At 37.9% G+C, this 25,622-nt stretch overlaps 1 protein-coding gene across 17 annotated transcripts in view; it reads left to right on the top strand.

The window, feature by feature from the left end:
• Positions 1-25,622, top strand: part of KLF12 (Kruppel-like factor 12) — a 528,361-nt gene that overhangs the window by 375,887 nt on the left and 126,852 nt on the right. For all 17 annotated transcript variants that reach the window (XM_010839655.1, XM_010839659.1, XM_010839654.1 and 14 more), the window contains one exon: positions 6,658-6,793. In XM_010839655.1, coding sequence (XP_010837957.1) covers positions 6,658-6,793 — 136 coding nt within the window. The remainder of the gene's footprint in view (positions 1-6,657; positions 6,794-25,622) is intronic.

Genomic DNA, 25,622 nt, shown 5'->3' with positions numbered 1-25,622 from the left:
TACAAAAATAAGAGCATTAGTTTACATTTTGTTAGAAAATGAACCAAAAGTTCATAAAGGAAAGTATTATTCTTTAGGAAGGGTGTAGAATTTTTTTGACTAAATTGTGCATAGACGGGAATAACCGTATGTATTAATAACTGGATTAAGGGACTTCAGAGATAGGACACATAAGAGTGCCAAATGAAAAATGAAATTGCAGCATGATTAGTGGGGGCTGCTGAACCTTTTTTGTTGAGGTGATGGAAAAATTCAGTGCTTTCAAATAAGGACTGGTTGAGAAATCTGTATTTCTCTAGACATCCTTCATTCACTTAATTACTAGAGAAATACCATAGAAGACAAATGTAATATGTAGCAGTACTTTGAGGAAGCTTATTGAGTTTATTAAAGAAAGAAAGGGACCTCCAAAGAACTGTGGGGTGAATGCAATAGCAATTAGTATCTATCTGGTTAAATGAAGGGCACACCCATGAAATGATGAGAGCTCTCAGCCTGGTGACCAGGAGAATGATGGGTCTCCACTGAGGCTTGAAAGAAGAATAGGACTGGACTTTGAAATTACTTTTGGACATTGAGGTGGAGTAGAATGCTAGAAATATGAATAAAATGGGATTGAAGGCAGAGGAGCTAAATCTTTAGCTCTTTTAGAGCTGAGAACACAAGTTTAGTGTCCATCTCCACTGAGACAGTAACTGAAATTGTAGAAATTGTGGAATTACTGAGAAATAAAGATAGACAGAAATGAGAGAGTGGATAATGAGATTTGAAGGGGTATCTAAAATTTAGGTATATGCAGAGAGAAGAGTTGAAGAAAGTAAGAGGGAGAGAGACTCAAAAGAATTAAACCGTCTACAGCAGAGTCAGCAAATGCTTTCTCCAAAAGGCCAGATGGTATTTTATGGCAAGCCATATGGTTTCCGTGACAACTACTCAAGTCTGTCATTGTAGCCCTAAAACAGCCAGAGATAAAATCATGAGTATGGTGGAATAAAACTTTATAAAATCAGGTGGCAAGACCCACAAACCTTAGTGTGCCTACCCCTGAAGTCAAGGGAGGGAGAGACATTTAGCACATTATTGACCAGGGACATATTAATATATTTTTAAAGAGTGATACAGTTAACAATCACTGTGGAGAGTTGTTAAAGCTTCTGGTAGGGCATATCACTAGAGCTTAAAATTGATCAAGGGTTCATTATACAACTTACGATTGTCATTATCATTCACATTTTACTCCGTTATGTTCTTGTCCCAACCTTGTATATATTAGAAACATCAAATTTTCAGAAATGATGCATCACAGAATTTTGAATGAAGAATTTTTGGGTGAATTTTATGTAGATTACTTTCTGTTATTGTCCAGGCGACATGTGTGCTAGTGTCTCAGAACATGATAGTTCTTCATACTATCGTTCTGATTCAGACAGTGTGAATATTAGACCAGCAAAGAGACAGAAACCTTAGTGTTTGATTCTGATACAGAAAGTGAAGTGAAACTCACGGTGCAGTGCTGGGGAATGCTTCTTTCACTTCTGCAGAAGAGTTGGACTGAAGGTAACATGTCAAGAAAGTTAGAAGACTTTACAGGTGTATCAGGTGTGACCATTGAATGTAATAGCCCTCAAAGTGTTAGTGAAATAAAAGAATTAATTTTTGGCTGGCCAAAAGAAAAATCACCAGCCACAGGTACTGCTTTCCCCCCAAATCCTTCAGTCAATATTAATTAAGAGGCTGGGAGTGAAAATGAGAAGATATAACCAATAATCTTGAAAGCTGCAGAGAGTTCCAGTGGTGCTATCACTTAGAAGAGGACCTTGCACTAGGGAATTATAATAACATTGTGAAGTTATTATTTAATATAATGGGGGAAAAAGACATTATTTTGTCAGATGTGCAGATAGCAATTTGGGGAAAATGAATAAATTGCATGTATATCAACACAGTACCCACATCACAGGATTTACATAATGGATTGGATTTTTAAATCTTCATTGGGGTTATATAGACAATGACACTTGCTCTATGTAGAGAAGTAGTCTCATTAGCAGTAACAAAAATTTAAAAAGTAAGACAACAGAGCATTGTGGAAACATCAGTAAGTAGAGTGAGACCCAGAAGAGCCAGATCTGATCCTGGAGTCCACTGACCTCTGAGTCAAGCTTTATTTACTTATGAATTTTTCTCTCATCATCTATCTTGATATGCTAGAAAAATCAAGCCTATATTTGAGCAGCTGACATTCTGAACCAAATGATGTCAGCATATCAGTTGTACAAATGTACTATGAAGAGTGTGCTCCATAGCCCACATGTAATAAAGTCCTAAGTTTTGATTGACTACATGCAGCCATATCCAAAGGTCCATATAGTAAAAGCTGTGGTATTTCCAGGAGTCATGTATGGATGTGAGAGTTGTTCCATACACAAGGCTGAGAGCCAGAGAATTGATACTTTACAACTGTGGTGCTGGAGAAGACTCTTGAGAGTCCCTTGGACTGCAGGGACATCAAACCAGTCAATCCTAAAGGAAATCAACCCCGAATATTCATTGGAAGGACTGATGCTGAAGCTCCAATACTTTGGCTACCTGATGTGAAGACCTGATTCATTGGGAAAGACTGATGCTGGCAAAGATTGAAGGCAGGAGAAGGGGGTGACAGAGGATGAGATGGTTGGATGATATCATTGACCTGATGGACATGAGTTTGAGCAAACTCCAGGAGACGGTGAAGGACAGGGAAGCCTGGCGTGCTGTGACAAATCAGCCCCCAATTGAGTAGACTGGCATGTGAAAGTGAAAGTCGCTCAGTTGTGTCCACCTCTTTGCAACCCCATGGACTATACAGTCCATGAAATTCTCCAGTCCGAGACTGGATAGCACTCTTTTATTTACTCACAGTTCTGTAAGACGAACATTTGAAATGGATTTAGCTGGGCAGTTTTCATGCTAGTCACTCCTGTGAATGCCGTCATCTAGTGGCTGGAATGTGTCCACTCACTCTAGAACGACTTCAGGTCATCTAGCCAAGTCCACAGGTGCTGGGGGGAGCAGTCACACAAGGGCATGAATTCAAGGAGACAAGATTCATTGAAGTGATCTTCATGGCGACAGTGATCCTAGGTGGTGTTTGAAGGACTAAATAGGTTGAAAGAGTAAATAGGTTCAAGTTCAGGTGTTGAATTTCTGCAGTTGTCTTCCCAGGATTTCATGACATGGAGTAAATTTCACACCGTGTTCTCAGTACCTCTCTCTCAGGGATGACACTTTGTCCAGCAATGAGTTAGACCACCTACTGCTGTCTGATCCCTTTTTCATTTAAGAAGAACAAAATCTGAAGTGTAGGTTCTTTTCAGATGCTTCTAGCATTCTTTTCAACGCTTTCAGTTGGTGCTATCTTACTCAGAGAGAGAGGTGTTTTGGGGTCTAATGCCCTGGTAACTTTTCCATTTTCTCTCCCGTGGGCACCTCAAAGAATTAGTGTTCCCTAAATGAGCTGAGAAACTCAAAGACTATTGGAGGTTAGGGAGGGTAGATACCCCTACCCCACATTTAATAAAAATAGAGTGGAATTATGCAACTATGTAGATTAGCTAATCATCTGACCTAATCAGCAATGCAGATTTTAAGAAGCTTTTCTAATTACTTCCTCAACTTGGCTGAAGGTATGGGTAAGAAGAGTTTCCCAGCATGATGGCAGCAGATGTATTTCATAATATTTATTGAAAATATTGGAAAGAGATCCTCAATTATAATGTTCCTGAAAAGTACATCAGAAAAGGCATTATATTTAACATATTTTAAGCTTTCATTAAGATATAAACATAGCATAATTTAGATGATCAACTCTCACACCAGTTATTTGGAATCTGTCACGCTGTGAGACTAACTTTCCGAGCCAAATTGGTTGCTGGTTAAGTGCCTGTCTCTTGCTTGAGTGATATGACTTCCCAAGTGATCTCTATTTGTCTTGATGAAAATGGGACCACCCAAAATATCCTCTTTTCTTTGGCTATTTGTTCATTTGATATCTTGGTCAAGGAGTCTTAGTGCATGGTGTTTCAAGAACTTTAAATGTTAAATTATTGATGTTTACAGGTATATGTAGGACCACACAATGAGTCTGATACTAAATTTCTTGACTAAATTTAGCAGTATGAGCAAGTGTTAAAGGAATCATTTTGTAGTGGGATTGCACAACAGGAGACTTATCTGTGAATTTCTGGTTGATCTGTCTATCATCCCTGTGTCTTGGGCTACTTGAGTGCTGGCTGGTCATCTTTACCTTCCTTTCTGTGAGCTGCTGAGTGGGGCTTCCCACTTGCCAATGTGAGAGACTTAAGAGATGGAGCTTCAATCCCTGGGTCAGAAAGATTCCCATGGAGAAGGGCATGGCAACTCACTCTAGTATTCTTGCCTGGGAAAAACCCCATGGACAGAGGAGCCTGGTGGGCTGCAGTTCATAGGTTCTCAAAGAATTGGACACGACTGAAGGGACTTAGCGTGCATGCACATTCATTTAATATAAAGCAGCCTGAGCCAGTTTCTATTGCCTGGAGCCAAAATAAATCTTAAATGATCTAATGCCTTCAGTGCCTTTGGAATGACCAAATGCCTAAGTAGCTGTGTGTTATTACGAGGTTGTGAAATTGGTTACTTTCCTCTACAAAGAGTTTCTCCAAGCCCCTCTGCTAGGGACTCTTCTCTAGAGATCAAATGGAAAAGAAACAGTCTTTGTCTTACCATGTGGTATAAAGACAGCTTTCAAGAACTTAATGTGCATCATTGCATAATTTCTGGTGTTCGAGAAAGTGAGGGCTGTATTGGTGGAAGTGACCAGTGATGAGTCACATGACAGTAATTGTTTTATTTGAGGCTAGACCCGGAAAAGATGGATAATCCTATGTGTGATTTGATTTCTTTGCTAGAGACTTTGAAACTAGGACATAGTTATGCATTTGAAAGTTATCAGATGTGATACCTTTCTGTCCAAACTCTTAAATATCTAGATCAAAGTTTCTCAGCTTGGTGCTGTTGATATTTTAGACTGGCTCTTTGTCTTGGGGCCATGGCTGTCCTGCATACTGTATTAGATCTAACAGTATCCTTTGCATCTGCCTACTGGGTACCAGTAGCATCTCCCTTCCTTCAAGTTGGATGAATCACTGTGTCTCTAGACATTGTCAGATGTCACTTGGGGGGCAGATAAGTCCTCAGCAAAGGACTACTACTTTAGATTAGTTTTATTATTTTCTCTTTAATATAGCCAACATTTAATAAACTGTTCCATTATTCAAAGTATATTTTGGTATGTTTATACTTGCAGAATGTATGTCAAGTATACTCCACCTTAGATTTCAACAGATATTAGCACCTTCATAACCAAGTTTAGTTAGAAATCTGTCAAAACTCTCTATAGTTTTTCTAGTCATATAGTCAGTATTAGGTAAAATTGTAAGAAATTATCTTTTGTGGGTTAAGAAAATGGGAAAAATCAGCATTTCCCTGCGACTCTACCTGATGTATGATGCACAGTAACAAAAACCAAAGAAGAAAAAAAGGGAACTGTAAATGTACCCAAATGTCATTGTAACCATGATTTTAAGTTCATTTTGCTTTTCCTTGCAAGCAGTAGTGGGTTTAGAAGTCTTATGTAGGCATGTTTGAAGAGCAGGATTCTTGTTGAAGCTGGCTGAGCATTGAAATCATACATTTTAGCAATGCAATTATGTAGCTAGCACAGGGCTTTCAATTTAGAAGGTGTGCTTCTTTGGTGCTTGAAGTGAGGGCTGATGGACTTCCTAGTTGGTGGTTGCTAAAGCTGTTCGTAAAGAAGAGGTGGAAGTGAAACCAGTTTTGAAAAATATACGTTAATATATTAAAGGTTGATGGTAACCTTCTCAGTTGAAAGGATCTGGTGGTCCCTGTCAACCAGGGTCAGAACATTGGGCTATTTCTTGCCTCAGCAAGCATGCAGTGAAGGAGAATCTTACCTAGAAACGCTGTTTTGGAAAATGAGATCAGGATAATGATGAGGGGCACTGGCTAACACATGTAAATACAGTTAAAATGACAGGCTGCTAGTTCTGTTATTTTCCTGCTCTCAGATCTCCACTTAGAGCAACAGTGAACTATGAGACAAGGATTCACTGTGATATGAAAAATACCTACACCTTGATATTTCTCTTGTAAACCTTGTTCTTCTCTAAGCTTCTGATGAGAGCTATAAGCAAACAAATCCTCTCCCTCCTGCTCGCCACCTTCCAGGCAATGTTAGTATGCAACAAAATGGCAAGAACTCTGGCAGCAGAAGCAAGAAGAAGCCAGAAGGTAGAACAGTAACTCACAAGCTACCTAATCATCTTCTGACCACTCAGAAGTTGGTAATATTGTGGATTTTATACGTTCTATTCTGTAATCATCCCCTGAAACTACCGAGAGCTGATGGCGGTTTTATAAAACAAATGAACAAGGGAAAAGAGTCAGTGAGTGCTCAGTCCATAAAAATACATTGCTTTCACTAATTCCTGGGATTTCTAGAGGATGCCATGTGTGTGATATACACAGAAGAGACATTCCATGCTTGATGTTGGTCCAGGACAAGGTTAACTTTCTGCACACTAATTTTAATTCATTATATATGCCTTTTTTTCCCAGCACAAATGGACCCCCGAGGCCTATCTCCCAGACAAAGTAAAAGTGACAGTGATGATGATGACCTGCCAAATGTGACCTTAGATAGCGTTAATGAAACTGGATCTACGGCCCTTTCCATAGCCAGAGCAGTACAAGAGTAAGTATCACATTCTCAGGATGAAATAAGAATTGCCAAGGTGTTCAATGGATAATGGAAACAGCAGCATCTCCTTCCCCAGACCTGTCATTCTAGCTCTGACTGGGTACCTGTGTCAGCATCTTTCCATCCACCCTATGTTCTTTGGAAGGAGATCAGGGGAATCATAGAGTGTTTGACGTAGTTAAATATTTGCATTTGAATAGAAATGAGACTTCTTTTTTAATACTTCCCACACCTTCCCAACTCTGAAAAGAAATATACAATGTTTTTCATTCTTTTTGAATGTCACTATCTAATTATCATCTTTATCATTTTCATATAGAACAGTCAAGAGAAATAAAACCCAACAAGCATTATTATTTTGTGTTGGTAGGAAAAAATATAAGATAGATTTTTTGAAATTTAAAATTTTGAAGATAATATGTTACCTCTTTGAAAAACTCAAATCATATGTAATTTTTGAAGGGCTCTTTCTTGCTCCTTTAACTGCAACACAGGGTTAGATTTTAGCCCTCATTTATTGAATATAGCTGCTTTTTCATCATTGTCAATTCTGTGTCTAGAATTGCACCCACGACTAGTCCATGTGTATTTTGTCTCTAGCATAATTTTTAATAACATAGTCTTAAAGAAGAGGAGGATCTAAATTAAGCCACTATTACTGCTGACACAAAAGTTCATTAACACTTTACTTAAAATAATCTTGGTTACCTCCCATGTATTAATTCTTTTTTCCCAAGTATTGACTAAATAGCTACTCTATTTCATGAATTAGGTCTTGAAATAAAAAAAAAAATTAGTGGCACATTTTAGAATTTAGAGCCTATATGTGGGTATTTGTGTGTGGTATAAAATAATATACCTAATAATAATAATAATATATAGGCACTAGGTGGTATATATTTACATTATATATGTATGCATATACACACAAATATATATAGTTGAGGAAACAGTATACTGCAAATCTAATGAAATTTGCAGTTAGATTTGGATTCAAAGTTACGTTCAAGCTCTTAGTAGCCATGTGACATCTGGCAAGTTGGCCACTCTGAGATGTTTCTTCATCTGTAATGAGAAAGACTGCTTACCTTACAGGACGACTGTGAGGGTGTGATATGGTTACATGGCGTGAAAATTGAATTGAAAAATTTTGACGGATAAAAGCTTCAAGGGAGGGTAAAATGATTGTTAACAATAATAGTAATAGTGTATAGTATAGTGCCAACTAGGAAATATAAATATTGCAAATGTCATTATGCTGATATCACTAATGAAGACATTGAGGATCAGAGAAGTTCAGTGACTGGTCCAAGGTCATGTTATAAGTGGTGATAAGACAAGGTTTAGAAGTTCTAATTCACAGAACAGGTCTTTTTCTGTGAGTGCCCTGTAATGTCTGTTAACAATCATATTCTTCCACTTGAACATGTATAAAAACACTTTCTTCTCCTATTGTTTAAATAACTGGTTGTAGTAACCTAGTTTCTCTGTGTGGTGATCAGCACGGCAATTGTGGTTTTGTGGGAGCGAAATCTTAAGGTCAGGGATTCCATTTTCTCACCTGTAAAATTAGACAGACTGTTGAAAAGGTTCAATTCTGAGATGAATCATAAATTTCACAGACATTTTAATCACACTTGTTTTTCTGTGCCATATAATATATACATAATTTGTGTATACATGTGTTATGGATATGTGTGTTTCTTTTATTTCAGATGTTAGGGTTTGGCAGTGTGATTACTAAAATCTAAGTTATGCTTATTCCATTTGGAGCTGATAGAGAAAATAATGGTACTAGCTTCTCAAATATAATCACTTTTTATGCTTCTAGTATTATGTGCTGATAATATAATAGTATATTTTAATATGAAACTTTTAACAGCAGCCTCAGGAATTGGAGCTTCATTTTCAGCGTGACTTCTCTGATCTGCTTTGTGAAAACGTTTGGAAGCCACGATACTTTGTTCCTGCTGTGCATACGCCTGACTTTATTACTGTTACAAAAGTTGCATGTGTATCTAGGGAAATGCCAGGTTCATTATTCATGTAAGTGTTTTCATTAAACGATTAGTAAAGAATACTGAGCTGTCGCTTGGGAAGCCCTAGAATGCCAGGACCCATCAATAGTTAATTAAGCATCATTCAAGAAGGAATATGTTGTGTGTAAAAACTGAGAAGTGGTAAGATACTGTGAGGTGAAGTGAAAAGAATCTTCTACAGAGACCTCTTAAATGTAGGTACATTTCAAAACTTATAACAATATGTTAAGGAAAATTTTAGGCTCAGACAAATAAGTATATAGTCCTTGTTAGAGAATTAAAAAAAAACAAAAAACTGTCCTTAGGTTTACCCAGAGTTAACTTTCAGTGGACATGTGTTTCTGTTCTTCTCTTAATTTCTCTTTCATTTTTCATGTGTATCTGTTTCACTATTAATTTCTCTTTCCTCTTTTTGTGTTTGCCTTTGGATCATGATGCCATCTATTAACACAAAAGCTGGACAATGAACAAACAAGCAAAATTCCAGTATACTATGCTCGATACAATAATGTGTCCCATCATAAGGGGACAGAACAGTGTTTCAGCATGGACCAGATGAGAGGATTTCAAAAGATATCTGTGCATAAGGAAAGTATCTTTCAGAACTTTCCTTAGAGTTAGGTGAGAAGGATATCTGTAGGTAGAGAGGGGATAAAATCAAGGGTTTATGTGCACTAGGGGTAGCACATTTTACAAGCCCTGGGCCACCAAAACACATTTGTCTCTCTAATTAAAGGCATGGTTTAGGAAGAATTCTTACCTCACTGGCCACCAGGGTAGTGTCAAGAAAGAAAGGGGGAAGATGAGGTAGGAAGATATTAGGAGAGACTGATAAGCAGAGAGGGGTTAAACTTGTCTTGTCCTTCAAACAAGATGCTAACCCAAGAGATGACTCTCTCCAGCCTTATCTCTTCTTCGTCTCCTTTCACATTCAGGTTCATAGCCTTGCCTCTATAGGCATCACCATAGTTGGATTTGGTGGCTCACTTTTTGACACTATATTCACATAGCATAAACCTTAATATGCTATTAAGTGCTGTTTTAAAATATTTGGTATTATACATGTTACTGGTTTTTTAAATGAATGCGCTAAGTCTTCAGTTTGATATTTTTCCTTTGATTTCAAATGCAGGAGTTGTTGGCCAAAGTTGCATCTCTCCTCACCCCAATATGTTTAGCTAATCTTGTCTTCAAAAAAGAACACTGGTTGGTGGCTTGAACAGCAACCTGAGTTCACTTCCATCAAATAGATTTTTATGGAGAGGCTCCTGAACTATGCTTGAACTGTTCATTTCAACTATTTTCATTGGTTTGTTTGCTTCTCCTTTATCAGCTCAGCATCAGTGAATTCAGATAAGTGGGAAGAGCTGGCCATAGAGAGGCCCTTCTTGTATTTCAATTGTGGAGGCACTGTCTAAGCCAGACAGGTATCCAGTAATTGTGACAAAGCCAGCTTCCAGAAATTCATAGAACATCTGTTTTGCTTTGGGTTTTGTTTTTTTTTTCTTCCTCTGATGCTGTAATAGGGTCATTACCCTTAGCTACTTGACAAACATAATTATGAAATAAATGTTTGGAAAAAGAGAAGTACAGGCGCATGATTAGAGCAAATTATTATAATTAACTCTAACCCTCAGCAAAACTATTTTTTAAATAGGTAAAATTTGGCCCTCTTACCCAGAGCCTCTAATTTCTGTACCCCTTTTTCTTCTTTCTAGTTCTAAACCTTCATACTCCTCACTTGGGGATGCTAGTAGAATAATCAACTTCCTTCAAACTAAAGTGTAAATGAATACGAATATCTGAAAGAGCGCCTTTCTCAGAGAATTTCTATTCAACCAGGAACAAGCCTTAAACTGAAAGAAAAAGATCTAGTCATGATACTTTCAGTAAGAGTGAGGTGGGAAAGGGTAGAACAGAGGGTGAGGAAAGCAAATGAAGATGTTAAAGAGCTGGACTTGTTTTTTTCAGGGTCCGTTTTTGCAGAGTTGGTAAATGCATGTTATTTTTTAACTCACATGGTATCTGAATTCTCTACCCTGTTTGATCTTGATAATAACTCTCAAAGGTGGGGGGGGGAGGGAAGCAACATAAATTAGTAGCAGTAGCAGCTTTTTGCTTTAGTTAGCATCCCTAAAATCTGCACCTGGTAAAAGGATATTCTTTTAAATGGCTCCTTGTCGATTACATTTAAGCTAATTAAAATATTTCTTTCTTCCCCCTGTTTTTATTATTGCTTGTGTCAAGTGCCCTTCTTCTTAAAGCAAAACAATTTGTAAATTCTGGAAATGAGTCATATATCTTTGTTACATTTTCACTTAGATGCTCTTTGAAAGAACAGATGTGGCGGCAAGTTACTTTCTTCAGATTCTGTTACTGGTTCAAACATCATGGTTCTTAATTTAGAAAGTTGCATCTGATGATCAAAGATAAGTCAGAAATCTTGTAGGTTTTTGATGGGGATTGTGTGTTTCTCATTGTCCTTATTTTAAAATTCTTGATCTTTATTTCTCAATTTCCTTGTATCTAACTGGGTTAATGTCTTTTAAATGATTGTAGAGAACAATCCTAGAGATAAGAGAAAGAAAAAGCTATTACTGAATGCCTCTGAGTGTGTGTGTGCTCAGTCATGTCTGATTCTTTGCGACCCCATGGACTGTAGTCCCCCAGGCTCCTCTGTCCATGGAATTTTCCAGGCGAGAATATTGGAGTGGGTTGCCATTTCCTTCTCTAGGGGATCTTTCCTACCCAGGGATGGAACCCGCATCTCTAACATCTCCTGCATTGGCAGGCAGATTCTTTACCACTAAGCCTCCTGGGAAGCCACTGGCTGCCTAGTTTTAGGCAGATTCTATGAAAACTCATACGGTTTCATTTAATTTGCCCTATGCTCCCTTTTTTTATGCACAAATAAAGAAAAGGAAGCCCAGAGAGGTTTAGTTTGTCTCCAGAGGTCCTGCAGCTGGTAATTTGCAGAGCTCATTTTGAAATCAAAGTTTATCTGACTATAAACCCAGATTACTTTATGAAGACAGCTCCTGTTTTTATGCTGTGGCTTTAAAATCTCTAAACCATAGCTATCTAAAATTCACACAGTTTTTTTGAGCCTTGAATCCCAATAAGAATACAACTTTTATGAAATAATTTCTGATTTTTATTTCATTTTTAAACTCACTGTTACTTTAAATGTAATCTGATGTAAGGGGAGGTGGGAAATCCCTGGTGGCTCAGACGGTAAAGAATCTTCCTACAGTGTAGGAGACTCAGGTTCAATCTCTGGATAAGGAACATCCCCGGGAGAAGGGAATGGTTACCAACTCCAGTATTCTTGTCTGGAGAATGCGATGGACAGAGGAGTCTGGAGGGCTATAGTCCATGGGGTTCACAGAGAATCAGGCATGACTGAGCAACTAGCACTTAAGGGGGAGATTATTCAACCAAATGCCTTCTCAGAAATGATTCTTAAAAAGGTATTCCACTTTGTGAATCACACATAACATTATGTAAAGAAATAAATATATTAGAGTGTTATTTATATAACACTGTTGCTATTATTTTAAGAAATTATTTCAGTATAAACACATGTGCTGACATTTCCAAAATGAACATCCTTTTTAGAATTGCTTTCTGTCAGTCTATAAAAGGAGAAGTTTGTTCAAGGGCTGAGATGGTACTGTGTCATCTAATTTTGCTTCTTCAACTGAAGAATTTGAAGTCATTGGGCCATGCCTTTTCTGTTATCTGCTGATTAGAACGAACCCAACTGAGCTGACTGTGCCCAGAGACTAGCCACAGAGCTCAGTATGTCAAATAATTTCAGTTCTTTTGTTTTAAATATTTCCCAAATTCTTGTCTCATTATACAAATCTATATTTTTATTTAATAAGCCTATTGTGTTTGTGTGTGTGCATGATAAGTTGCTTCCGTCACGTCTGACTCTGCAGCTCTGTGGACTATAGCCCGCCCAGGAATTGAACCCGCGTCTCTGGCACTGGCAGGGTGTTTCTTCACCACTAGTGCCACCTGGGAAGCCCATGATGTGTTTGGAACACTTTCAAAGTCCCACATCATGTCTTAGCAGAGAAATAGCTTTGGTTCAGTTCTGTAGGTGAAAGCTAGCTCTCTAACAGACTAATGATAGACATCACGGCTGATGAGGCTGCTGCTGATGGGTAAATCTGAGAGGCATTCACTGTCTTGCCAAGGAAATAAACACTTTTATGTTGCTCTTCTTCTAAGGTAGGTCAAAAAAGCTCCTGATTTTTTTGTGAATGAATATAGATAAACTCTAAAGTGTGCACTTAGCCTTCATCAACCCAACATTCTCGCAAGATTAAAAAAAAAAAAAAGATAATGATCACTGAGTAACTCAATCCCTGGTTGTTTAATAGCAAAATGAAACCTGTACTCTTATACCAACACTTTTATCTGCTTTGATGAGATCCTGTTGGTCCCTCTTTCATAAAAAAAAAAGTGTGATGAGTTTTTATAATAATTTGGTGATAAGTTTTTATAATAATTTGATATTTGAGCTCTTTTGTGAATTAACAAATTAAGTCATGTCTTCATTTGGTGAATAATTAATTCATTTATTCAACCCTGAGTTACCTGTTGGAGATACAGGATGACTGATTCACAGTACCTTATCATGAGGAGCTCAGAATAAACCTACATGAGGCAAATTAAAGCCCAAAGGGATGAAAGCAAGAAGGAGGAAAGGAAAGGACACGTAGCTCATCCAGAGTAGAGCAGAGACATGTGATAGGGTTGCACAAGTTCAGTGACTGGTGTGGAGCTGAGTGTGATGAAGAGCTGGGAGGTGAAGCTGCTTCGGGAGGTCTGTAGGGACCTGATCAGGAATGATGACTTTATTCTGTAAACAGTGGAGAGACATCAATAGATTTTAAATGGGAATGGCATCATCAACTTTGTGTCTTACACATTTCAGTCTCAAGAAAGCTCAGTATGGTGGTCCAGGTTGAACACTGTGTATCCCAAAGGGTGCCATTTCTATGAATGGTGCTGCCTCGCTGCCCAGCCGCCCACAGCTTCCACAGTTAGACACAGGAGCTTGTGGTGTAAAGATACATATAAACAGCTTTATATATCTGCATGTATGTACATATGTGTATATGTATAGACACCCCTGTGTCCATTCATATGAAACTCTCCTAAATATTGAGCTGTTCAGAGGACGGATAACATGTCCTCCTTGTATCTCCAGGGCTGGTAGCACGGTGCCTGCCTGGCAAGGGACTTTTTTATACACTAGAACAGCATTGAATAAAACAGACAAATCACTGATTTTGTGGTGCTTATATTCTAGTGGAGGAAGTGAGAGAACACAAAGAGAAAGTGAATAACACCTCTGAAGAGAGCTTCGCTGGTGGCTCAGTGGTAAAGCATCCGCCTGCCAATGCAGGAGATGTGGGTTAAATCCCTGGGTTGGAAAGATCCTTTAGAGAAGGAAATGGCACCCACTCCAGTAATCTTGCCTTGGAAATCATGTGGACAGAGGAGTGTGGCAGGTTACCATCCATGAGATCATGAAGAGTTGGATATGGCTGAGCAGGTGCACACAAGTGCACACAACATGCACACGCCTCTGAAGAAGGGAAGTGCTATGGAAGTAAGGGAAACAGGTATGGTACTGGGTAAGGTGGAGGTGGTACACAGCATTTATAATTTCATAGAAGGCATTTGCAGAATTCTGATCAGGTTATGTGTTCAGTTCAGTTCAGTCGCTCAGTTGTGTCCAACTCTTTGTGACCCCATGAATCGCAGCACGCCAGGCCACCCTGTCCATCACCAACTCCTGGAGTTCACTCAGACTCACATCCATCGAGTCAGTGATGCCATCCAGCCATCTCATCCTCTGTCGTCCCCTTCTCCTCCTGCCCCCAATCCCTCCCAGCATCAGAGTCTTTTCCAATGAGTCAGCTCTTCGAATGAGGTGGCCAAAGTACTGGAGTTTCAGCTTCAGCATCATTCCCTCCAAAGAAATCCCAGGGCTGATCTCCTTCAGAATGGACTGGTTGGATCTCCTTGCAGTCCAAGGGACTCTCAAGGGTCTTCTCCAATACCACACTTCAAAAGCATCAATTCTTCGGCGCTCAGCCTTCTTCACAGTCCAACTCTCGTATCCATACATGACTACAGGAAAAACCATAGCCTTGACTAGATTGACCTTTGTTGGCAAAGTAATGTCTCTGCTTTTGAATATGCTATCTAGGTTGGTCATAACTTTCCTTCCAAGGAGTAAGCATCTTTTAATTTCATGGCTGCAATCGCCATCTGCAGTGATTTTATTTTGGAGCCCCCAAAAGTAAAGTCTGACACTGTTTTCCATCTATTTGCCATGAAGTGATGGGATCGGATGGCATTATCTTCGTTTTCTGAATGTTGAGCTTTAAGCCAACTTTTTCACTCTCTACTTTCACTTTCATCAAGAGGCTTTTGAGTTCCTCTTCACTTTCTGCCATAAGGATGGTGTCATCTGCGTATCTGAGGTTATTGATATTTCTCCTGGCAATCTTGATTCCAGCTTGTGTTTCTTCCAGTCCAGCATTTCTCATGATGTACTCTGCATAGAAGTTAAATAAGCAGGGTGACAATATACAACCTTGACGTACTCCTTTTCCTATTTGGAACCAGTCTGTTGTTCCATGTCCAGTTCTAACTGTTGCTTCCTGACCTGCATACAGATTTCTCAATAGGCAGATCAGGTGGTCTGGTATTTCCATCTCTTTCAGAATTTTCCACAGTTTCTTGTGATCCACACAGTCAAAGGCTTTGGCATAGTCAATAAAGCAGAAATTGATGTTTTTCTGGAACTCTCTTGCTTTTTCCATGATCCAGCGGATGTTGGCAATTTGATCTCTGGTTCCTCTGCCTTTTCTAAAACCAGCTTGAACCTTAGGAGAGCCCTAAAGAGATATGAGGTCAATTCACTAGGTTATCTGAAGGAACAGCCCTCCAGGCAGAGGAAATAAGTGAACAGATTATAAGGCAGGAGTATTCTGGAGTACAGTAAACAGATTCACTGAACAACTAGAGAACATGAGTTAGAATTCCTTAATTTTGCAGAAGAAACTGAGCTCTGTAGATGCTAACTGTTCTAGCATCACTTCCCTAGGGTGAGGGAGCCAGGACTGAATCTCTAGTATCTACTCATACTTGCCCTCTGTGCTGTGATTAAAGTTCTTTTTTTTTTTTTTCAAAGGAATCTACAGTTATTTAACCAAAACGGGAGTCCATAAACAAAAATGCAAAACAATTTTTCTTTCAAAAAACTTCATTACTTTCAAGTTACTTCTTTTTGGCTGGGTTCTTCCAATCTAATTTTGTATCCCTGATGAGTCAAAAATATTTATTATCCTAGAGAGTTTTTAAAAGATATATTGTTACTATATCATCTAGGAACCATTAGCACTTTTTCCCTAGAAGTTATGCAGCTGTTGTTTCAAGTGAGAACTTACCCTAAGAATTTTTATGTATGAATCTTTTTGATCATTCAAAAGTAAGATAAAGTACAAGGCACCAGAATCCCCTGGCAGCCCGGTGGTTAGGACTCTCTGGTTTTTTCATGGAAGAGGCCCAGGTTCAATCCCTGGTCAAGGAACTGAGATCCTATAAGCCGTGTGATGCGGTCAAAAAAAAAAGAGAGAGAAAGAGAATGCAGGTAATGCAGTTTCTTCTAGAAATGCCAGAAAGTACAAAAACCAATGAGCAAAACAACAAGAAAAATAGCAAAGAAAATAAAAGGCATCATATATGGAAGCTTCTACACAGATGTTGCTGTTACGAGACTGATGTATATCCTATATCTGTGGCAGGCATTTGATACTCCATGTGTAATGCTAAGCAATGAGTTTAACCTTCCCCCATCCCAACTGAACTGAACATCATCTTTTGGTATATACTACAGATATAAACAGATTATTTGTTTAGCTTTTGTAACCACTTGGAATTATTGTTAACTGTTGATTAGTTTTTTAAACTCTCATGCCGCATTCTAATGTGAATTTATTACTTCTAGGTAATCAACTTTAAAATATATAGAAATCAAGCTTTTTAAAGCCAAACCTTTTGTTTTTATAATTTTTGAAGTTAGAGATTCCAAAGTTATATCATAGATAGAATGAGTCAGCCACTTTTATTTGAGAGTGGCTATTTATTTTGGCTAGTAATTGCTGAAATGACTCATAATTTAAAATAAAACGGTATTTCATGTGGTCACGCAGTATACTCCAAACTGACGGCAAGCATTAATTTGCTGTTAGTTGTTTGACCTGCTTCTCTGTGTGAGATCTTTTTGTAGCTTTTTACTTTCTATATGTTCTACCTATAATTGCTTTGCAAATTTGTGTATGCCATTTATATTTCTCAACCATATATTCCTAATGAGTGTAACTAGTAAGTATAGGTAGTCATTTCTCATGCATTTTTGATGTATGTTGACATAGATACTCAATGATTATGTTGAAATATTAATACATTTCTCTGGAAGTTCCCAGAACTATGCATCACTCTTTCATTTATTAATATAGTCAGAGAGAGTACACATGATAGAAAACCATACTGTAATATATTTGAAATTAACTCCATTCACCAGGCTATAATCTCTTCCGTTTTCAGTCAAATGCTCTAGATACTCTCTCTTCTTATTACTCTTCATGAGTTATTGCCATCATACCATAATTTTCCTTCACGTTATAGCACTTTCCCACACGTGAATCTCATTGAATACATTTACTTACACGCATCAAATGAAAGTAGAAAATTAATGGGTACATTTTTATGGAGAACCTGCTGCTATAGAGAAAAATCTGACATAGATAGAAAAAGATAGCTTGGATCAGATAGAATCTTATCAGGATGACATTTGACCACAATATTGTACCGTCTTCTTTGACAGTCACAAACTTAAGAGTTGCCACTAGATTGTAATCTAGCACATTATGCATCATGGCTTATCCTAACAATTAAATCCCAAACCATGTGCAGTTAGTATATAATAATGCCAGCAAATTTTGAGGAAATTTCTGATTAATCTTTAGAAAAATTATTTTCATGGGAGAAGGAACTCCAATGTAAAATAAGATTAATTCTGTCAAAGTGTAGTTTCACAATTCGCTGACATTTTATTAGTGTTATTTTACCTCTACTTCTGGAAAAGCCAATTAATATATTAAAAAAAACTGAAATTTTGACTTAATTTAAAGCTAATTATGTATTCTGACTAAAGTGATCATTTTATCAACTTAATTTCTAATATTAGACTGAGTCAAATAATATTTCTGGAAACAAGTTAGAATCTTTTTTGATACTGTGAATAAAATTATGATTACCTACCTATTCGTATATCCTTTCAAGTATTGGTTAATGTTACTTTTGGTTGCAAGTAACAATACATGTTACAAGAAAGCTTAAACATGGAATTATTTTTCTAGTATAACAAGAAGTCTGGAGTAATAAGCAGGACAGGCTGCATGGAGTATCCTAAGGTTTGCTTAAGGTTTCTTCTCCCTGTTTTGTTTCCTTCAGTTGGCTTCCCAGTTCCTGCAATGCAGGAGACCTGGGTCTAATCCCTGGGTCAGGAAGATCCCCTGGAGAAAGGAATGGCTACCCACTCCAGTATTCTTGCCTGAAGAATTCCATGGACAGAGGAGCCTGGTGGGCCCCGGTCCATGGAGTCACAAAGAGTCAGCAATGACCGAGCAGCTAACTCTTTCACTTTTCACTAAGGGTTATATGAAGTCAGCTGCATCTCCAGGTTTCCTGCCCTTACAAGAGACAGAAGGGAAGGGGTAAAAGCAGAAAGACAAACTAACCAGAAGACCATACCAGGCAACTGTGTTACTTTCAAAAAGTTTTTCCAGGAGACCCACCATGTGACTTGTGATTATATCTCATTGACCAAAACTGGTTTATGTGTTCCCAGTTATTTGAAGTGTGGCTATAGAAAAGAAAAGCATGGACTGACACAGTTAACCATCAATGTTTACCACCAAATTTCAGTTTAATACCTCAGAAAAATATGGCACCACCCCAAATTCAATATCAAGGCGTTTTTTTCCCCTACTCAGTTGTATAATGCCAATATAATGCTGTGTAGGCAGTCATTCCAAATCTCAGTAGCATACCATCATAAAACATTTCTCTCCCATGTATCAGTTGGTCATTTGTAGCAGGTCTTATAGTTGTTGGAGCAGGACTGTTCACTCTTTTTTCTAAACCCAAAGGACAGCCCAGGGGCAAATATATCTCAAAGCAACACTAGAGCACAAGTGGGCAAGCCCTGCTGTACAAACGAAATATAAGCCCTTGCTCATGTCCCTTATCTGACAGCATCCCATTGGCCAAAAAAAGTCACATGTCTAAATCCCACACCAGTGTTGAGGAAATCCATTCCTCCCATGGAGATGTGAACTTTTAGGAGAGTGATGACTAGTGTACTGGTATTTCAGGGAAAAAAAATGGCTGTTGTTTACAGAAAGAGTTGAAATTATTTTTGAAATCTTAAGTTTTAGCAAATTTTAACCATATTCTCATGAAATTTCTAGATGGCTCTGGTGGATCTTCTTTCTAGATTTGCCTTCTAGATCTTCTTAGTGATGTATGTTTTAGAATCATTAATAGCAGGTACCTTTACTGAATCTTGATATTTAGATTTCATAGTGTGAATTTATCTCCAGGCCTTATATTCTCTTTAAGGTACTTTATTTTGTTACAAAACAGGTGTAACAGAGCTGTATTGCAAAATGTAGCACTAAGCAAGAAGCTGATTCTAGCTGAAGAAGCAAAATCTGTGAAATGTTATCAGTGTCTAAACTCAAATTAACTTTGATTAACCTATTATGGTGCACAAAATCACACAAAAAAATTCAGCTAATGTGCCTTTTCCCCTGATTTCTGGAATTAAATAGACTCTATAGTGACAAAATACAAAAGTTATTATACAGATAGGAGAAAATAAAATCTCTGAGCTAAAATTTCATGCCCTTGCAGTAAAAGTTGTTTTCGTCTTCATGCCTGCATCCATTCTCCATTTTGTTCTGCAAATGTAATGATTGATTATTACAAGTGAGAGAAAACAAGGTATTGATTCATGTAGTTTCTTTTTTCTAATGCAGATATAAAACTCATTTTAAATTTTTTGTACATTTAGAGAAACCTTTTCTGGTATGTGATAGTAAAGTGCAATCAAGGAAATCTATTAGAAAAAATAAGTGACTTCTTAAAATCAAGAGATTAGTGTATCTTCTTGTCAACTTGTGTTGGGTAGATTAAATTGTGGGGTTAAGATATTAATTTTTCACTGTAGCTTTTTTTATGAGGCTTATTATGTAAGTAAAGTCAGTAGATCAGTAAAGCTTTTATGATATGAGAATATCCAGCAAAATTATTAATTGTCAAGAAAACAAAATAGTTGTTGAATTAAAAGCATGTGATCTCTTTACATACTGAAATCAACCTGGTTTTTTAAAATATATTTACAGTCTTCACTTTTTACTCCTACATTTTTACCTAAGCTTCCAGATTGACAGTTAAAATAAGTTTCATAAATCTTGCCATGTATATCTTTAAAACATCAAGATCATTCTAGTGTTTTGAAAGGGATTGCATAATAAATTATTAGTCATGAAAATGAGTAACAAGTTGGTCACATGCCCAAAAAAATCAGGAAGACTATATCGGAAGTTATTGAAGTAGTTCACACACGAGCACCTCTGGGCCTGGGCCAGGGCTCCAGTGGTGGCTTTTGAATCAGTAACAATATCCCTAAGTGTTATATTAAAAATGTCCTGCTTTGTGAGTCTCAATTTATTTTTATCATGTATCTCACCATGTTCCTTAATATAGCAGTGGATGAATTATCTCATTTTACTGAGAATAATAAGACTTAGAAAAGTTAAGTACGTAGCAGGTATCATAGAATAAGGAGTGATGCTCATAATGTCCAATCAGATATAATTTTATAGTACATGTTAAAAGTGCTCCTTCCTGCATTCTGTCTTGAAGGGAAAGGATTTATAATTTATGTCTTAAAGAAATAAGTAATAGTTTTAGTGATAACTAGACTCTAAAGAATAAGATAATGGCAGGAAAATTGGCCATACCTTTGAATTGAATAATGTAATTAAGTGGAGTGGGTGGAGTTTGATAAATTGGTGAAATTTACAAATGGAACTATCCTGTTGGAATTTTGAAATCTAGAACTGAAACTGATTAGAGAAGGCTGGAAATGTAGAAAGCTGTCATTGGCATAAGAATGATTATTAAGATTTATTTTTTTCTTTTTGAGGTGTTATTTGCATGCAATAAAACATACTTTAAAAGTATAGTTCAAAGGATTTAACAATTGCATATATAGTTGTCCTTTGATATCCATGGAGATTGGTTCTAGGACCCATGTAGCCCCACAATCCCTGGATGCTCAAGTCTCTTTTAAAAATGGCTTAGCATTTGCACATAACCTATAAAACATCTTCCCTTATACTCACTTTAGATCATCTCAAGATTATTTACAGCACCAGTATAATGTAAATGTTATGTAAATAGTTAATAAATACAATATGAATATTATGTAAATAGTTACCAGTTCCTGGCAAGTTCAAGTTTTGCTTTTTAGAACTTTATGGGTATATTTTTTTAGTATTTTTAGTCCATGGTTGATTGAATCCATAAATGCAGAACCCTCAGATGGGGTGGGCATGGCTAGGGGCCAACTGTACCCATACACCCCTAACCAAACCCAAGAAACAGAACCCTTCCATCACCCAAAAATTTACCTTCACCCTTTGCCCCCCCTGCAGTAAATCCAGTGGCTCCTCCCAACCTGCAGCCAACCATTTTCTGATGTCTGTCACCATGGGTTAATTCTAGAGCATCATTTGTGGAACTGTATACTGTGTATTCTTTGGCTTCAGTCTTCTCTCACCCAACATGATGTTTTTGAGGTTCTTGCATGTTGTTACTTGGCTAAGTACTATTCTGTTACCTGGATGCAAATATAATTCGTTTATTGTTTTACTTATTGATGAACACTTGGGTTGTTTCCAGTTTGGATTTATTATATTAGGGACTTTTGAACATCCTGGGAAACTCTTCTCTGGACATACCTTTTCATCTCTCTTAAGTAGCTACCTAGGAGTGAGTTGCTGGGTCAAGGGAAGATATATGTTCATCTTTATAAGAAACTACCAATTTGCATGCTGAGTGAAGGTGAAGTCTCTCAGTCGTATCTGACTCTTTGCAACCCCGTGGACTGTAGCCTACCAGGCTTCTCTATCCATGGGATTCTCCAGGCAAGAATACTGGAGTGGGTTACCATTTCCTTCTCCAGGGGATCTTCCTGACCCAGGGATTGAACCCGGGTCTCCCTCATTGGAGGCAGATGCTTTAACCTCTGAGCCACCAGGGAAGCATGCTGAGTAGCTCAGTTGTGTCTGACTCTTTTGTGACTCCATGGACTGCAGCCCAGCAGGCTCCTCTGTCCATGGGATTGTCCAGGCAAGAATACTGGAGTGGGTTGCCGTTTCTTCCTCCAGGAGATCTTCGTGACCAAGGGATTGAACCAGTGTCTCCTGCATTGCAGGCGGATTCTCTATCACTGCACTGCCAGGGACTACAAAAAACCGGTGTCCAAAGTACTTGTATCCCTTTACATTCCCACTAGCAGTATGGAGGAGTTCCAGTCACTCTACATCTTCAACTAACTAGTCATAGTCTTTTTTTGTTGTTGTTTAAAGGCATTCTACTGCTTATTTAGTCTTTAAAATCAGATCTATTTTCATTTCTTCATACTAAAAACTGGATGCCAAGCACCTGGTTTTGGAGGAAGACAGTGAGGAGACAGATGAAGAAATTAAAGTTGGCAAATTGAGCTAGTTATAATCATGCCTCATAAGGACCATATAATAAATAGATATCCTATAAAGTCTTAATCAAAGGGTGAGAAGGATAAGAGAAACATCAGGAAAGTAGGGAGGAGTGGTTTTCAGCCAGATCCTGTCCATCTGAGGTTTTAGGACAATGAAAAATGAGAGCTCTAATCAATTTAGCAAAACATGAACTAGAGACAGTACAGATCTTGTTGAGTTGGGAAAAGAACACATAAGCTTGGATACTTCAGGTTAATAGGAAGGAATCATGAGCACTGAAGTGGTAGGAGACTGAAGTTTCAAGGAAGCAAATGTAGATTCGTGACTCTGAGAGAGATGAGAATAAGAGGACAGCCAGAGGAGTGATGCTCGTTTCTGTAAACTAGAGATCGACCCAGAGTGAAAAGAAAGATTGAGACAGTTACTCAAATAACTGTGCTCGGGGTGGGGGGGAAGCCTTTAGTTACTACGTGTTTGTTTGTTTGTTTGTTTCCTGAATATATGAATTTGATTATCTGGTAATTATCTGGATAAGTCAATGTAAGTAGCAATTATGAATTTTTATCCATTCAAAATGTACTTATTAAAGGCCCAGTATATGCCAGAGTCACTTGTATCCCCTCCATTCCATTTTCATTCTAGGTACATCTTTGTCTTCTTACCCACATGAACTTTGAAATTCTCCTGCCTTTGATCTCTTAACTTCAAACATGAATACATATTTGTAAGCTTTAAACCTAAAATGTTGGTTGGGTCTTGGTTCATTCCAATGAGAAAATAAGGACTTTTTCTTTTAGTAATAGCTCTTCCATTTGCTAACTGCATAATATTTTATAATGCTCTAACCTTCCCATTTCTTAATCAGTTAAAGATAGAGCTTCTTAAGAATTTTCCAGAATTCTGTGCTTTTATAGTGCTCAGGATGGGGAAGGAAATGGCAACCCACTCCAGTACTCTTGCCTGGAGAATCCCATGGATGGAGGAGCCTGGTGGGCTACAGTCCATGGGGTCGCAAAGAGTCGGACACGACTGAGCGACTTCCCTTCTCTATAGTGCTCAGGAAAAAAATAAAATCAAAATCGCGAATAAATATTACTGATTCATCCAGATACTCCTACCAGATCATTTGAGTGAGTGTTTATTGTTCTATATAATGACACTATAAACAGTAGAAAGGAATAACTTCCTTCTTATACTTCATTCATTCAGTGCTTATCAAATGCCTGCCGTGTGTAAAAAGACTATGCTCAGCTTCATGAGGAGACAAGTAGAAAATGTCATCTCTAACATGCCAAGAATGGCTTCATTTTCTCTCTACCACGATATCTAGGATATTTATATTCAAAGAAAATTTCCAGTGAATTTAAGTTTTCCCATGCATTGCAGTAATTTCTGTTCTCTATCATGGAAGCTCACATTTCTTAAGCTTCAAATATACACCAGCAATCACCAGTCACTGTGGAAGGTCTGCCTAGGTCAGGCAAACCCATCTTTATCACAGAGAGAAAGAAAAATTCAAGATTGTTTCACACATATTCCCAACTCAGAGGCAAAACGTGTAGTATTTCCTTTTTACCAAATCTGACTGTTTTTAAAAACCCGGTTGTTCCTTTTGAAATTAGTTTAAAGAGATAGAGCTGCTGCTGCTGCTGAGTCACTTCAGTCGTGTCCGACTCTGTGCGACCCCATAGACTGCAGCCCACCAGGCTCCCCCATCCCTGGGATTCTCCAGGCAAGAACACTGGAGTGGGTTGCCATTTCCTTCTCCAATGCATGAAAGTGAAAAGTGAAAGTGAAGTCGCTCAGTCATGTCCGACCCTCAGCGACCCCATGGACTGCAGCCTACCAGGCTCCTCTGTCCATGGGATTTTCCAGGCAGCAGTACTGCAGTGGGGTGCCATTGCAGAGTAGTAATAACTTGGCTCTGGGTGGAAGGCAGAAAGTCCAAAGATGCATATTATGCAGTTGAGGGCACAGAGTAAGTTAATAATCTAATAAACTTGCTGGTCTAGTGGTTTCTTAATTTTGTGAGCTGGTTAAAAAGAAAGTAAAGCCTGCCTGGGACAGGTTAATCTAAGGATTCCTTCATGATCCTTGCACTCTGCTTACAACATCCTTTAAAGAAAGCTATGGGGAATTGAAGATAGTGCAAAGGTCAGAGTGATACTCTGACAGCTTTTGAGAGCTAAAGCTTTTGGAATTGCTTCATCAGGACAAAGGGGAATTGGAAGGTATTTTTGAAGTTACGTTTAAATACATTGAACATTATCAGACAACAAACAGGGTGGGCCGGTGTTTCAACTGGGATATATATAGAATGAGGACTCCACATACACACAGTTTCCTTACTATAATATATTCCTACGTGTGTGTATAACTATGTGCTTGCATTTTTTTTAAATGCTATTGCAGTGTGTTGCAGACAATCACATCTTTAAAGGTGGTTTGAGAAGCTGGTTCAGCTCCGCAAATGTCAAAAAGTGAATCCAGACCCTGACCTAACCCAACCTAACCTCTGTGGGGTTTTCTTTTTTTTTTCTAATCAGAAAACAAGGGGTTTGAACCAAATTATCTCTCAATTCCTATTCAGGTCTCTTAAGTACTGAGTCAATGATTATTAACATTCTTGAAAAATTTGAGCCCTCCCTGGTAAATATAACCCCTGGTAACCACTTAATTACGTGGTTCCAAGTTTACGTTTGTACTCAACTGCTACGATGTATGATAACTGTGTCAGGAATCATAACTTCACCCTAAGTTGTAGAGCGTGTGGTTTAGCACAGTTTGATTCCCATTTATATATTTTTTCATTAATAATCAATTAACTTGAATTTAATGAAGAGTTTGGAATTTAGAGTTGTAGAATTGAAACTTTAATAAGATTTGATGTAATGATAA

The sequence above is a fragment of the Bison bison genome, unplaced genomic scaffold (assembly GCF_000754665.1).
Source record: "Bison bison bison isolate TAMUID 2011002044 unplaced genomic scaffold, Bison_UMD1.0 scf7180017864128, whole genome shotgun sequence".
Taxonomy (NCBI): Eukaryota; Metazoa; Chordata; class Mammalia; order Artiodactyla; family Bovidae; genus Bison; species Bison bison.
The sequence above is the reverse complement of the archived record's forward strand: the minus strand, read 5'-3'. Positions and strand labels throughout refer to the sequence as shown.